General features: G+C 44.2%; 1 protein-coding gene across 2 annotated transcripts in view; it reads left to right on the top strand.

Moving 5' to 3' along the window:
• The window catches only part of LOC117255601 (calpain-1 catalytic subunit), a 45,412-nt gene that overhangs the window by 29,302 nt on the left and 3,555 nt on the right, over positions 1-12,555 (top strand). For both annotated transcript variants that reach the window (XM_078166572.1, XM_078166571.1), the window contains 6 exons: positions 6,922-6,979; positions 7,885-7,949; positions 9,563-9,631; positions 10,362-10,440; positions 10,522-10,635; positions 11,195-11,253. In XM_078166572.1, coding sequence (XP_078022698.1) covers positions 6,922-6,979; positions 7,885-7,949; positions 9,563-9,631; positions 10,362-10,440; positions 10,522-10,635; positions 11,195-11,253 — 444 coding nt within the window. The remainder of the gene's footprint in view (positions 1-6,921; positions 6,980-7,884; positions 7,950-9,562; positions 9,632-10,361; positions 10,441-10,521; positions 10,636-11,194; positions 11,254-12,555) is intronic.

Below are 12,555 nucleotides of genomic sequence, written 5' to 3'. Positions count from 1 at the left end.
CAGATTACAGATCACAGATTACAGATCACAGACTACAAATCACAGATCACAGACTACAGATTACAGATCACAGACTACAGACTACAGATTACAGATCACAGATCACCGATGACAGATTACACATCACAGACTGCAGATTACACATCATAGATCACAGATTACAGATCACAGACTGCAGATTACAGATCACAGATTACAGATGACAGATGACAGATTACAGATCGCACATCACAGATTGCAGATTACAGATTCCAACCATCTGAAACTGACAGCTGATTATGTACACTTGAATGTCTCTGTCTCGAGTCAGTGTTTGGTCTGGGCTACTGTAGAAACATGGCGGTACAACATGGTGATCTCTGTTGATGAGAAACTGGTCCCTGTGTAGATATAAACATCTCATTCTCGGCTGTAGAGCCCAGTTAGTGACATGTAGTAGAGTCCAGTTAGTGACATGTAGTAGAGTCCAGTTAGTGACATGTAGTAGAGTCCAGTTAGTGACATGCAGTAGAGTCCAGTTAGTGACATGTAGTAGAGCCCAGTTAGTGACATGTAGTAGAGTCCAGTTAGTGACATGCAGTATAGTCCAGTTAGTGACATGTAGTAGAGTCCAGTTAGTGACATGCAGTAGAGTCCAGTTAGTGACATGTAGTAGAGCCCAGTTAGTGACATGTAGTAGAGTCCAGTTAGTGACATGTAGTAGAGTCCAGTTAGTGACATGTAGTAGAGCCCAGTTAGTGACATGTAGTAGAGTCCAGTTAGTGACATGTAGTAGAGTCCAGTTAGTGACATGTAGTAGAGTCCAGTTAGTGACATGTAGTAGAGTCCAGTTAGTGACATGCAGTAGAGTCCAGTTAGTGACATGTAGTAGAGCCCAGTTAGTGACATGTAGTAGAGTCCAGTTAGTGACATGCAGTAGAGCCCAGTTAGTGACATGTAGTAGAGCCCAGTTAGTGACATGTAGTAGAGTCCAGTTAGTGACATGCAGTAGAGTCCAGTTAGTGACATGTAGTAGAGTCCAGTTAGTGACATGTAGTAGAGCCCAGTTAGTGACATGCAGTAGAGTCCAGTTAGTGACATGTAGTAGAGTCCAGTTAGTGACATGTAGTAGAGCCCAGTTAGTGACATGTAGTAGAGTCCAGTTAATGACATGCAGTAGAGTCCAGTTAGTGACATGTAGTAGAGTCCAGTTAGTGACATGTAGTAGAGCCCAGTTAGTGACATGTAGTAGAGCCCAGTTAGTGACATGTAGTAGAGCCCAGTTAGTGACATGTAGTAGAGTCCAGTTAGTGACATGCAGTAGAGTCCAGTTAGTGACATGTAGTAGAGTCCAGTTAGTGACATGCAGTAGAGTCCAGTTAGTGACATGTAGTAGAGCCCAGTTAGTGACATGTAGTAGAGTCCAGTTAGTGACATGCAGTAGAGTCCAGTTAGTGACATGTAGTAGAGCCCAGTTAGTGACATGTAGTAGAGTCCAGTTAGTGACATGTAGTAGAGTCCAGTTAGTGACATGTAGTAGAGTCCAGTTAGTGACATGCAGTAGAGTCCAGTTAGTGACATGTAGTAGAGTCCAGTTAGTGACATGTAGTAGAGTCCAGTTAGTGACATGTAGTAGAGTCCAGTTAGTGACATGCAGTAGAGTCCAGTTAGTGACATGTAGTAGAGCCCAGTTAGTGACATGTAGTAGAGTCCAGTTAGTGACATGCAGTAGAGCCCAGTTAGTGACATGTAGTAGAGCCCAGTTAGTGACATGTAGTAGAGTCCAGTTAGTGACATGCAGTAGAGTCCAGTTAGTGACATGTAGTAGAGTCCAGTTAGTGACATGTAGTAGAGCCCAGTTAGTGACATGCAGTAGAGTCCAGTTAGTGACATGTAGTAGAGTCCAGTTAGTGACATGTAGTAGAGCCCAGTTAGTGACATGTAGTAGAGCCCAGTTAGTGACATGTAGTAGAGCCCAGTTAGTGACATGTAGTAGAGTCCAGTTAGTGACATGTAGTAGAGCCCAGTTAGTGACATGTAGTAGAGTCCAGTTAATGACATGCAGTAGACTCCAGTTAGTGACATGTAGTAGAGTCCAGTTAGTGACATGCAGTAGAGCCCAGTTAGTGACATGTAGTAGAGCCCAGTTAGTGACATGTAGTAGAGCCCAGTTAGTGACATGTAGTAGAGTCCAGTTAGTGACATGCAGTAGAGCCCAGTTAGTGACATGTAGTAGAGTCCAGTTAGTGACATGTAGTAGAGCCCAGTTAGTGACATGCAGTAGAGTCCAGTTAGTGACATGTAGTAGAGCCCAGTTAGTGACATGTAGTAGAGTCCAGTTAGTGACATGTAGTAGAGTCCAGTTAGTTACATGTAGTAGAGCCCAGTTAGTGACATGCAGTAGAGTCCAGTTAGTGACATGCAGTAGAGCCCAGTTAGTGACATGCAGTAGAGTCCAGTTAGTGACATGTAGTAGAGTCCAGTTAGTTACATGTAGTAGAGCCCAGTTAGTGACATGCAGTAGAGTCCAGTTAGTGACATGCAGTAGAGCCCACTTAGTGACATGCAGTAGAGTCCAGTTAGTGACATGCAGTAGAGCCCAGTTAGTGACATGCAGTAGAGTCCAGTTAGTGACATGCAGTAGAGCCCAGTTAGTTACATGTAGTAGAGCCCAGTTAGTGACATGCAGTATAGTCCAGTTAGTGACATGCAGTAGAGCCCAGTTAGTGACATGTAGTAGAGTCCAGTTACTTACATGTAGTAGAGCCCAGTTAGTGACATGTAGTAGAGTCCAGTTAGTGACATGTAGTAGAGTCCAGTTAGTGACATGCAATAGAGTCCAGTTAGTGACATGTAGTAGAGTCCAGTTAGTGACATGCAGTAGAGCCCAGTTAGTGACATGTAGTAGAGTCCAGTTAGTGACATGTAGTAGAGTCCAGTTAGTGACATGCAGTAGAGTCCAGTTAGTGACATGTAGTAGAGTCCAGTTAGTTACATGTAGTAGAGCCCAGTTAGTGACATGCAGTAGAGTCCAGTTAGTTACATGTAGTAGAGCCCAGTTAGTGACATGTAGTAGAGTCCAGTTAGTGACATGTAGTAGAGTCCAGTTAGTGACATGTAGTAGAGCCCAGTTAGTGACATGCAGTAGAGTCCAGTTAGTGACATGTAGTAGAGTCCAGTTAGTTACATGTAGTAGAGCCCAGTTAGTGACATGTAGTAGAGTCCAGTTAGTGACATGTAGTAGAGTCCAGTTAGTTACATGTAGTAGAGCCCAGTTAGTGACATGTAGTAGAGTCCAGTTAGTGACATGTAGTAGAGTCCAGTTAGTGACATGCAATAGAGTCCAGTTAGTGACATGTAGTAGAGTCCAGTTAGTTACATGTAGTAGAGCCCAGTTAGTGACATGCAGTAGAGTCCAGTTAGTGACATGCAGTAGAGCCCAGTTAGTGACATGCAGTAGAGTCCAGTTAGTGACATGTAGTAGAGTCCAGTTAGTTACATGTAGTAGAGCCCAGTTAGTGACATGCAGTAGAGTCCAGTTAGTGACATGCAGTAGAGCCCACTTAGTGACATGCAGTAGAGTCCAGTTAGTGACATGCAGTAGAGCCCAGTTAGTGACACGCAGTAGAGTCCAGTTAGTGACATGCAGTAGAGCCCAGTTAGTTACATGTAGTAGAGCCCAGTTAGGGACATGCAGTAGAGTCCAGTTAGTGACATGCAGTAGAGTCCAGTTAGTGACATGTAGTAGAGTCCAGTTAGTGACATGTAGTAGAGTCCAGTTACTTACATGTAGTAGAGCCCAGTTAGTGACATGTAGTAGAGTCCAGTTAGTGACATGCAATAGAGTCCAGTTAGTGACATGTAGTAGAGTCCAGTTACTTACATGTAGTAGAGCCCAGTTAGTGACATGTAGTAGAGTCCAGTTAGTGACATGTAGTAGAGTCCAGTTAGTGACATGCAATAGAGTCCAGTTAGTGACATGTAGTAGAGTCCAGTTAGTGACATGCAGTAGAGCCCAGTTAGTGACATGTAGTAGAGTCCAGTTAGTGACATGTAGTAGAGTCCAGTTAGTGACATGCAATAGAGTCCAGTTAGTGACATGTAGTAGAGTCCAGTTAGTTACATGTAGTAGAGCCCAGTTAGTGACATGCAGTAGAGTCCAGTTAGTTACATGTAGTAGAGCCCAGTTAGTGACATGTAGTAGAGTCCAGTTAGTGACATGTAGTAGACTCCAGTTAGTGACATGTAGTAGAGTCCAGTTAGTTACATGTAGTAGAGTCCAGTTAGTGACATGCAGTAGAGTCCAGTTAGTTACATGTAGTAGAGTCCAGTTAGTGACATGTAGTAGAGTCCAGTTAGTGACATGTAGTAGAGTCCAGTTAGTGACATGTAGTAGAGTCCAGTTAGTGACATGTAGTAGAGCCCAGTTAGTGACATGTAGTAGAGCCCAGTTAGTGACATGTAGTAGAGTCCAGTCAGTGATATGTAGTAGAGCCCAGTTAGTGACATGCAGTAGAGTCCAGTTAGTTACATGTAGGAGAGCCCAGTTAGTGACATGCAGTAGAGTCCAGTTAGTGACATGTAGTAGAGTCCAGTTAGTTACATGTAGTAGAGCCCAGTTAGTGACATGCAGTAGAGTCCAGTTAGTGACATGTAGTAGAGCCCAGTTAGTGACATGCAGTAGAGTCCAGTTAGTGACATGTAGTAGAGTCCAGTTAGTTACATGTAGTAGAGCCCAGTTAGTGACATGCAGTAGAGTCCAGTTAGTGACATGCAGTAGAGTCCAGTTAGTGACATGTAGTAGAGTCCAGTTAGTGACATGTAGTAGAGTCCAGTTAGTGACATGTAGTAGAGCCCAGTTAGTGACATGTAGTAGAGTCCAGTTACTTACATGTAGTAGAGCCCAGTTAGTGACATGTAGTAGAGTCCAGTTAGTGACATGCAATAGAGTCCAGTTAGTGACATGTAGTAGAGTCCAGTTAGTGACATGTAGTAGAGTCCAGTTAGTGACATGTAGTAGAGTCCAGTTAGTTACATGTAGTAGAGCCCAGTTAGTGACATGTAGTAGAGTCCAGTTAGTGACATGCAATAGAGTCCAGTTAGTGACATGTAGTAGAGTCCAGTTAGTTACATGTAGTAGAGTCCAGTTAGTGACATGCAGTAGAGTCCAGTTAGTGACATGTAGTAGAGTCCAGTTACTTACATGTAGTAGAGCCCAGTTAGTGACATGCAGTAGAGTCCAGTTAGTGACATGTAGTAGAGTCCAGTTAGTGACATGTAGTAGAGCCCATGTAGTAGAGCCCAGTTAGTGACATGTAGTAGAGTCCAGTTAGTGACATGCAGTAGAGTCCAGTTACTGACATGTAGTAGAGCCCAGTTAGTGACATGAAGTAGAGTCCAGTTAGTGACATGTAGTAGAGTCCAGTTAGTGACATGCAGTAGAGCCCAGTTAGTGACATGCAGTAGAGTCCAGTTAGTGACATGCGGTAGAGTCCAGTTAGTGACATGCAGTAGAGCCCAGTTAATGACATGCAGTAGAGTCCAGTTAGTGACATGCAGTAGAGTCCAGTTAGTGACATGCACTAGAGTCCAGTTAGTGACATGCAGTAGAGCCCAGTTAGTGACATGCAGTAGAGTCCAGTTAGTGACATGCAGTAGAGCCCAGTTAGTGACATGCAGTAGAGCCCAGTTAGTGACATGCAGTAGAGCCCAGTTAGTGACATGCAGTAGAGCCCAGTTAGTGACATGCAGTAGAGTCCAGTTAGTGACATGCAGTAGAGCCCAGTTAGTGACATGCAGTAGAGTCCAGTTAGTGACATGCAGTAGAGTCCAGTTAGTGACATGCACTAGAGTCCAGTTAGTGACATGCAGTAGAGCCCAGTTAGTGACATGCAGTAGAGCCCAGTTAGTGACATGCAGTAGAGCCCAGTTAGTGACATGCAGTAGAGTCCAGTTAGTGACATGTAGTAGAGTCCAGTTAGTGACATGCAGTAGAGTCCAGTTAGTGACATGTAGTAGAGCCCAGTTAGTGACATGTAGTAGAGCCCAGTTAGTGACATGTAGTAGAGTCCAGTTAGTGACATGCAGTAGAGTCCAGTTAGTGACATGTAGTAGAGTCCAGTTAGTGACATGCAGTAGAGCCCAGTTAGTGACATGTAGTAGAGTCCAGTTAGTGACATGTAGTAGAGCCCAGTTAGTGACATGCAGTAGAGTCCAGTTAGTGACATGCAGTAGAGCCCAGTTAGTGACATGCAGTAGAGTCCAGTTAGTGACATGCAGTAGAGCCCAGTTAGTGACATGCAGTAGAGCCCAGTTAGTGACATGCAGTAGAGTCCAGTTAGTGACATGCAGTAGAGCCCAGTTAGTGACATGTAGTAGAGCCCAGTTAGTGACATGCAGTAGAGTCCAGTTAGTGACATGCAGTAGAGCCCAGTTAGTGACATGTAGTAGAGCCCAGTTAGTGACATGCAGTAGAGTCCAGTTAGTGACATGCAGTAGAGCCCAGTTAGTGACATGTAGTAGAGCCCAGTTAGTGACATGCAGTAGAGCCCAGTTAGTGACATGTAGTAATAGGACAGGAGAGAGAGAGAGAGAGAGAGAGAGAGAGAGAAGGTGCCCGGTGTATTATAGGGGGTCCTCCGGCAGACTAGGCCTAAGTCAGCCTAACTAGGGGCTGGTACAGGGCAAGCCTGAGCCAGCCCTAACTATAAGCTTTATCAAAGAGGAAAGTCTTAAGTCTAGTCTTAAATGTGGAGACGGTGTCTGCCTCCCGGACCATAACAGGAAGATGATTCCACAGGAGAGGAGCCTGATAGCTGAAGGCTCTGGCTCCTGATCTACTTTTGGAGACTGGGACACGTGTGTGTGTGTGTGTGTGTGTGTGTGTGTGTGTGTGTGTAATGATGATCCATGATATTTGATAAATGTGTTGTGTCTCATTAGGACATGGAGATCTCAGTGCGAGAGCTCAGGACGCTCCTCAACCGAGTCGTGTCCAAACGTAAGTTCTGATGTTTTCAAGTCACTGAAGAATAAAATAATCACAAAGACACAAAGAGGAAACTTGTCTGTGGAGATGCACCGTGACATCAGCACATCAGCAGTGCACTCTTTACAATCAACCATCAGAATCAGCCAACGCTATTTTTCTTCTTTAGCACACTGAGTGAATATTACAGACACTGAACAGTGTTTCATGTCTCAGTCACCATCACAGTCTGTGTGTATGATATGATGTTAATTCATCTACAGCAGAGACTTGATGATGATGGTCACTGACATTTGGTGAGAAAATGCGGATGTATCGATATCAGTTATCGGCCTAATGAGCTGTCATATATCTCTCTGAAGTCCTGTGACGTCTGTGGGTGAATGAAGTCTCTCAGGTTCGGGGTCAGTGTCTCTAAAATCTGCATGATTTGATTTTCAGTCCACATCATCAGAACTCTTTTATTAACAGATGTCAGAGAGATGCACAGACGTGTCCCAACATGAACCATCATGTGACTGTGTGTTTTTTAGCTATCATTTATCTGATGGAGGTTTGTGAGTCCTGTTGAAGCCCCGCATCCTGCCATCAGCTCTGTTTACTCGCCATCAAAGTCTCGTGATTCATAAACACATTTACTGACTGAACGTCATTGCTTTATTCTCAAGAGTTTCTGCTGTCGTTGTGCTTTATAATGAAACGGTGATTATGAAAGGCATTCTGGTTCTGAATCTGGTTCTGTTAAAAATATTTAACTCTGTTTTAAATATTTAAAGTTGAGTTCAAATCATCTGTAGGATGTAAGTTAGCACCTCCAGCAAACAAAGAATAATTAATAATGATAAAGAGTGTGATGTTTGAGGGAACGACAACGTCTCATCGAGTAACGAGTGTTCTTCTTCTGTGGTTGTTTACAGACAGAGACCTGCAGACTGATGGTTTCAGTATGGAGTCCTGTAGAAGCATGGTCAGCCTCATGGACGTATCCTCACTCTGCTGGTTCTGTTGGTTCTGCTGGTTTTATTGGTTCTCTTGATTACTGTCTGTTTATTTTTCTTAGAGTCCAACAGGAAGTTTTCTGTTTCCCTCTGACAGGTTGGCGTGTGTGTTCTCATATTTCACCATGAAACATTCTTGTTTTCTGATCTGTTCCTGTTTGCTCTGTTACATCTGACTCTGACCTTTGACTCCCCCCACTCCACCATGTCAGCTGATTGGCCTGGCATCGTGACACTAAAAAACGACCAATGAGGCGGCAAGCGCTGTGTTAAAGCCTCAGTGTGCAGGAATGTCTCCCATCTAATGTTGAAATCATATATTGCATTCAAACACATAGCGCACTCTAGCGCCTCACTGTTTCAAATGCGTATTGCAACAACGGTAGCTGCTGTGTACCAAAAAGCTGTGATAACATTCATGAAACCATGTCATCCGATACTTCATGGAGTATTCATTCAGGCTCCTACACAGACACACGTGACACCAGGTGACAAACCCCCTCCTCACCATGCTGGCTGTGTTTACAGCGTAGGACTGTTGGGGCGGGTGTAAATCCAAACAAACCAATCATGTCTGGTCTTTTGACGACTGACAAGTGGCTCAACCTCACACACCTCATCCCTCTCCTCACATCACTGGCCTGTGACTGCATTACCTTTCTCCTTCAGCAGCTCTCTCCACCTGGGAAAGGCTGCCCCGATGTTGACCCTCATTTTTTGAATTCGCCGCTCACGTTGCCTTTTTGATTCCCTTTGCGCTTTCTTGGCAACGAGGATTCCGTCTCCCGTGATGCTGCATGTGCATGATCCTGTATTATGCTCAGAGAGTGGGACTGTGTTATGCTGCAGTAGTGCCGGGGTCGTAGTGAAGCGCCTCTTGCTCCTCTCCTTCGGCTCCTCAGTCACGCAGCGCTGGCCTAAGGTGGGGCTGTATGTCCCTCGCTGGCGGAGGTATTTTCAAGATGGCAAAATGTTATGGAACCCTCCAGAAGACTTACCCGCACAATGTACAAACAAATCTGAAATTCTCCTTTTACAAGAATAAGTCAGATTATTGGTGGAGGTAATGAAACACCAGTGATGACATGTTTATGAATGCAGACATCGATTTTTGCCAATAAACAACTGAAAACACGACACACTGTCCCTTTAAAGACAGATGCTGTCATGTCTCCTCAGTATCACAGTTTGTTTTTCCTTTATTCTGTTCCGCTCCACCAGCATGTTGCCATGGCGACGCATCAGTGCGGACTGGAAATGACGTTGGTCTGTAGTGATTGGTTGGAGTACATCAGACATGAAGACACTCAGTGACTGAAATAGAAAACGTTAACACGTTAGATGAGCAGCCACATCGTTACATTTAAATGATCAGATGACCGAACTCGATGCGACAGGAACCAGAGACAGAAGGCTGACTGTGTCTGAACCAGCAGGTCTGGATTCAGGAACTCACTCTCCTTCAGATGTTGTTCAGAGACCTGACAGGTGACTGATGCTGGAACAAACTCTGTACAACAGTTTGCAGTAAAAGACTTTGTTCTGCTGGTCCGTCATCTTCTCTTGTTAAAAGGTGTCGACCTTGACTCGAGCTCAGAAAGACGGCAGCGCTCGACTCGGTCTGCTGGAGTTTCAGATTCTTTGGAACAAGATCAGGAAGTGGCTGGTAAGTTCTGCATCAGTTTCAGCGTGTTCAAAGGAGGAACATTACCAAACAGAACGTCGACTCCAGTTCAGCAGTTTGACGCTCATGTCAGTTCGTGATGGTGATTCATTCACACCTGATGTTCACCGACAGCAGGTGGAACCTTCTGATGTTCTGCTGTCTGAATGAGAACATGAACTGTTCCTCTAGTAACAGTTCATGTTCTCATCGTGCTCTTGTTCTTATGTTCCTCATGTTGTCGTCTACCTCATAATCTCATGGTCTTCATGTTGTCATTGTCCTCTTGTTCTTTAGTTTCCCATGTTGTCACATTCGTTCTTATTTTCTCATGTTCTTATGTTCCTCATGTTCTGTTCTCATGTTTCACAAGTTGTTCTCTTCCTCTTGGTCTCATGTTCCTCATGTTGTCATCTACCTCATAATCTCACTGTCTTCATGTTCTCATGTTCCTCATTTCTTTAAGAACCATAAAAGCTTCTGAGATCATAGCGTGGCGTTTACTGACGTAGAACAAAAGGTGAACTTATTTCAGACATGTAACCAAAAACACACGGACTTCGTAACGAGGGAACAGGAAGTGCTAACATGCTAACATGCTAACTCACTGCTGCAGCACTCTATGAGGCCTCTGATCCAACAGTGAGCAGTTTAAATGACAACAGCAGCAGAGGCTCATGGGTATTGTAGTCTTGTTTCTCATGTTCTGTCAAATCTTTGAATCTTGGTGCAGGCGATCTTCAGAGAGTTCGATCTGGATAAATCAGGATGTATGAGCTCCTACGAGATGCGCCTGGCGTTGGAGAACGCGGGTGAGTCTCGTTGATGGTGATGTCACAGCAGTACCCATCGGTTTCCTGAAGCTAACCTGTGAGCTCTGCTGTCGTCCGCAGGCTTCAAACTGAACAGGAAGCTGTATCAGATGCTGGTCGCTCGATACGCTGACAACGAGATCATCGACTTCGACAACTTCACCTGCTGCCTGGTCAAACTGGAGGCCATGTTCAGTACGTTCTCCTTCACTGTGTTCCACATCAGACAGACGGCGTTCTGCTGACTGTCAGAGACAAACGGGGACAAACCACAACTTAATCTACCCCAGTACACCTTTAACGTGCTCTCTACTGCTTTATACTACTTCTGCTAAGAGTACTGGACTTTATACTGCACTACATTACTCTGATTACTTTAGATTATTGATACAAAATATAATCAATAATCAGTGCTGATGTGTCATTAGAGATGAATCCACTCAGCAGGATATAAAGTCGTTAACATGAGCTCCACCTTCAGCAGCTGATCATCACATTCATACATCAGTTACATCATGTAGAGTATTCTGCTGAAGGAGTACTGTTACTGCACGTACTTTAAGTACATGATGATGATACTCGTAACAGAGTACTTTTGCACTGTGTTATTAGTACTTTTACTGCAGTAAAAGATCAGAGTGCTTGTACTTTTTCCCCACTCTGCTGTGGACAACGATGGTTTGTACAATACGACCTGAACACAGCACAGAGCCTCACGTTAACATGGTTCTTCTTCTGTGGTGTTTGTCCTCAGAGGCCTTCCAGGAGCTGGACAGAGACGGGACAGGAAGAGCAGAGCTGAACATTGCTGAGGTACCAATATAATTATCATCATCATCATCATTATCGTCGTTGTTGTTACCCTGAAACACGTCCCCAGTTGGTGTTAAGCCCTGAGTAGTGTCTGCAGGCCTCCTCAGGTCACCACCTCACTATGTTTCACTGAGTTTTTGGAGTTTTGGAAGAAGTCTGTGTTCTACAGTTTCAAATGTTCACATGGTGGCGTTGAGCGTTCGGTTGAACTAAAGACTCTCCAACGAGTCAAGGTTCAGTTTTTATGCTAAGTACATTTTGTTTTGATGGTTTGAAGCCTGGTTTTTGTCAGTGAATATTAGCAATAGCATTATTACAGCAAACCATAGCTTTAAATACACCGTGCTAACCAAGCTAGCAGTTAGCATTAGCTCCACCCTCTTGTCCAAATATTGTCACTTCTGGCTCCAGAAATCCAAGATGGCAACATCCAACAAGCCAAACTAGAGTCCACAAACTAATCTGTGACGTCATGGTGACTGTGTCTGTTAATGTAATACAGTCTGTGGGTGAGATGAGAGGGCGGAGCTAACGCTAGCTGATAGCTTGGTTAGCATGGTGCTTTTACAGCTATGGCTAACTGTGTTAATGCTAATCTTTGCTAGCAAAAACAGGCTTAAAACCATTAAAAATTGTACTTACAAAAAAATATTAAAAAAACTAAAATAAAATGTTCACAGCTGAGTTCTGTTGAACTTCAGTTGTGATGAACGTTGAAATGATCTCCAGACCAAACAGGCTGGAAACATGTTGATTTCTACTTGTTAACATGGAGCTCTGTGGGGACGCACTCACTCTGGGAGACAGCCTCTAGTGGACGTTAGAGGAACTGCGTTTCAGTCTCAGAGTTTGACGCTTGTAGCCTATCGATCACAAAGTGAAACCAGGCGGACATCATGTGGAGAACGGTTCCTCACCCTCCAGCCGACTCACATTTATCACATGAATCCTGGTTCGTATGACTGGATGAAAATAACTGTTACATCCAGTAGCAGCTCGTGGTGAAATTGGGTGGGAGGGCTAACGCATTAGGCCTATGGCCTATACTGATCACGCACACACACACACACATAGACACACTGACTATTATGTAATGCTCCTCTAATGAGAGGTTAGGGCTTGGGCCTACCTTATTTGAAGAGAAGCTCACATCGACGGCCTGTCCGGGATGCAAACAGGTTAATCACCAAGTCATTTAAGTCCGATGATTTTTGGATGAGGTCCCGCTCGATAAACAGCATTTAAATTAATCCACCTCGTTCAGCATGATGCTAACGCAATTCGCAAGACTCAATGCTCACT

The sequence above is a fragment of the Epinephelus lanceolatus genome, chromosome 3, assembly GCF_041903045.1.
Source record: "Epinephelus lanceolatus isolate andai-2023 chromosome 3, ASM4190304v1, whole genome shotgun sequence".
NCBI classification, from domain to species: Eukaryota; Metazoa; Chordata; class Actinopteri; order Perciformes; family Serranidae; genus Epinephelus; species Epinephelus lanceolatus.
Note: the sequence above shows the minus strand (reverse complement) of the source record. Positions and strands in the feature narration are given on the sequence as shown.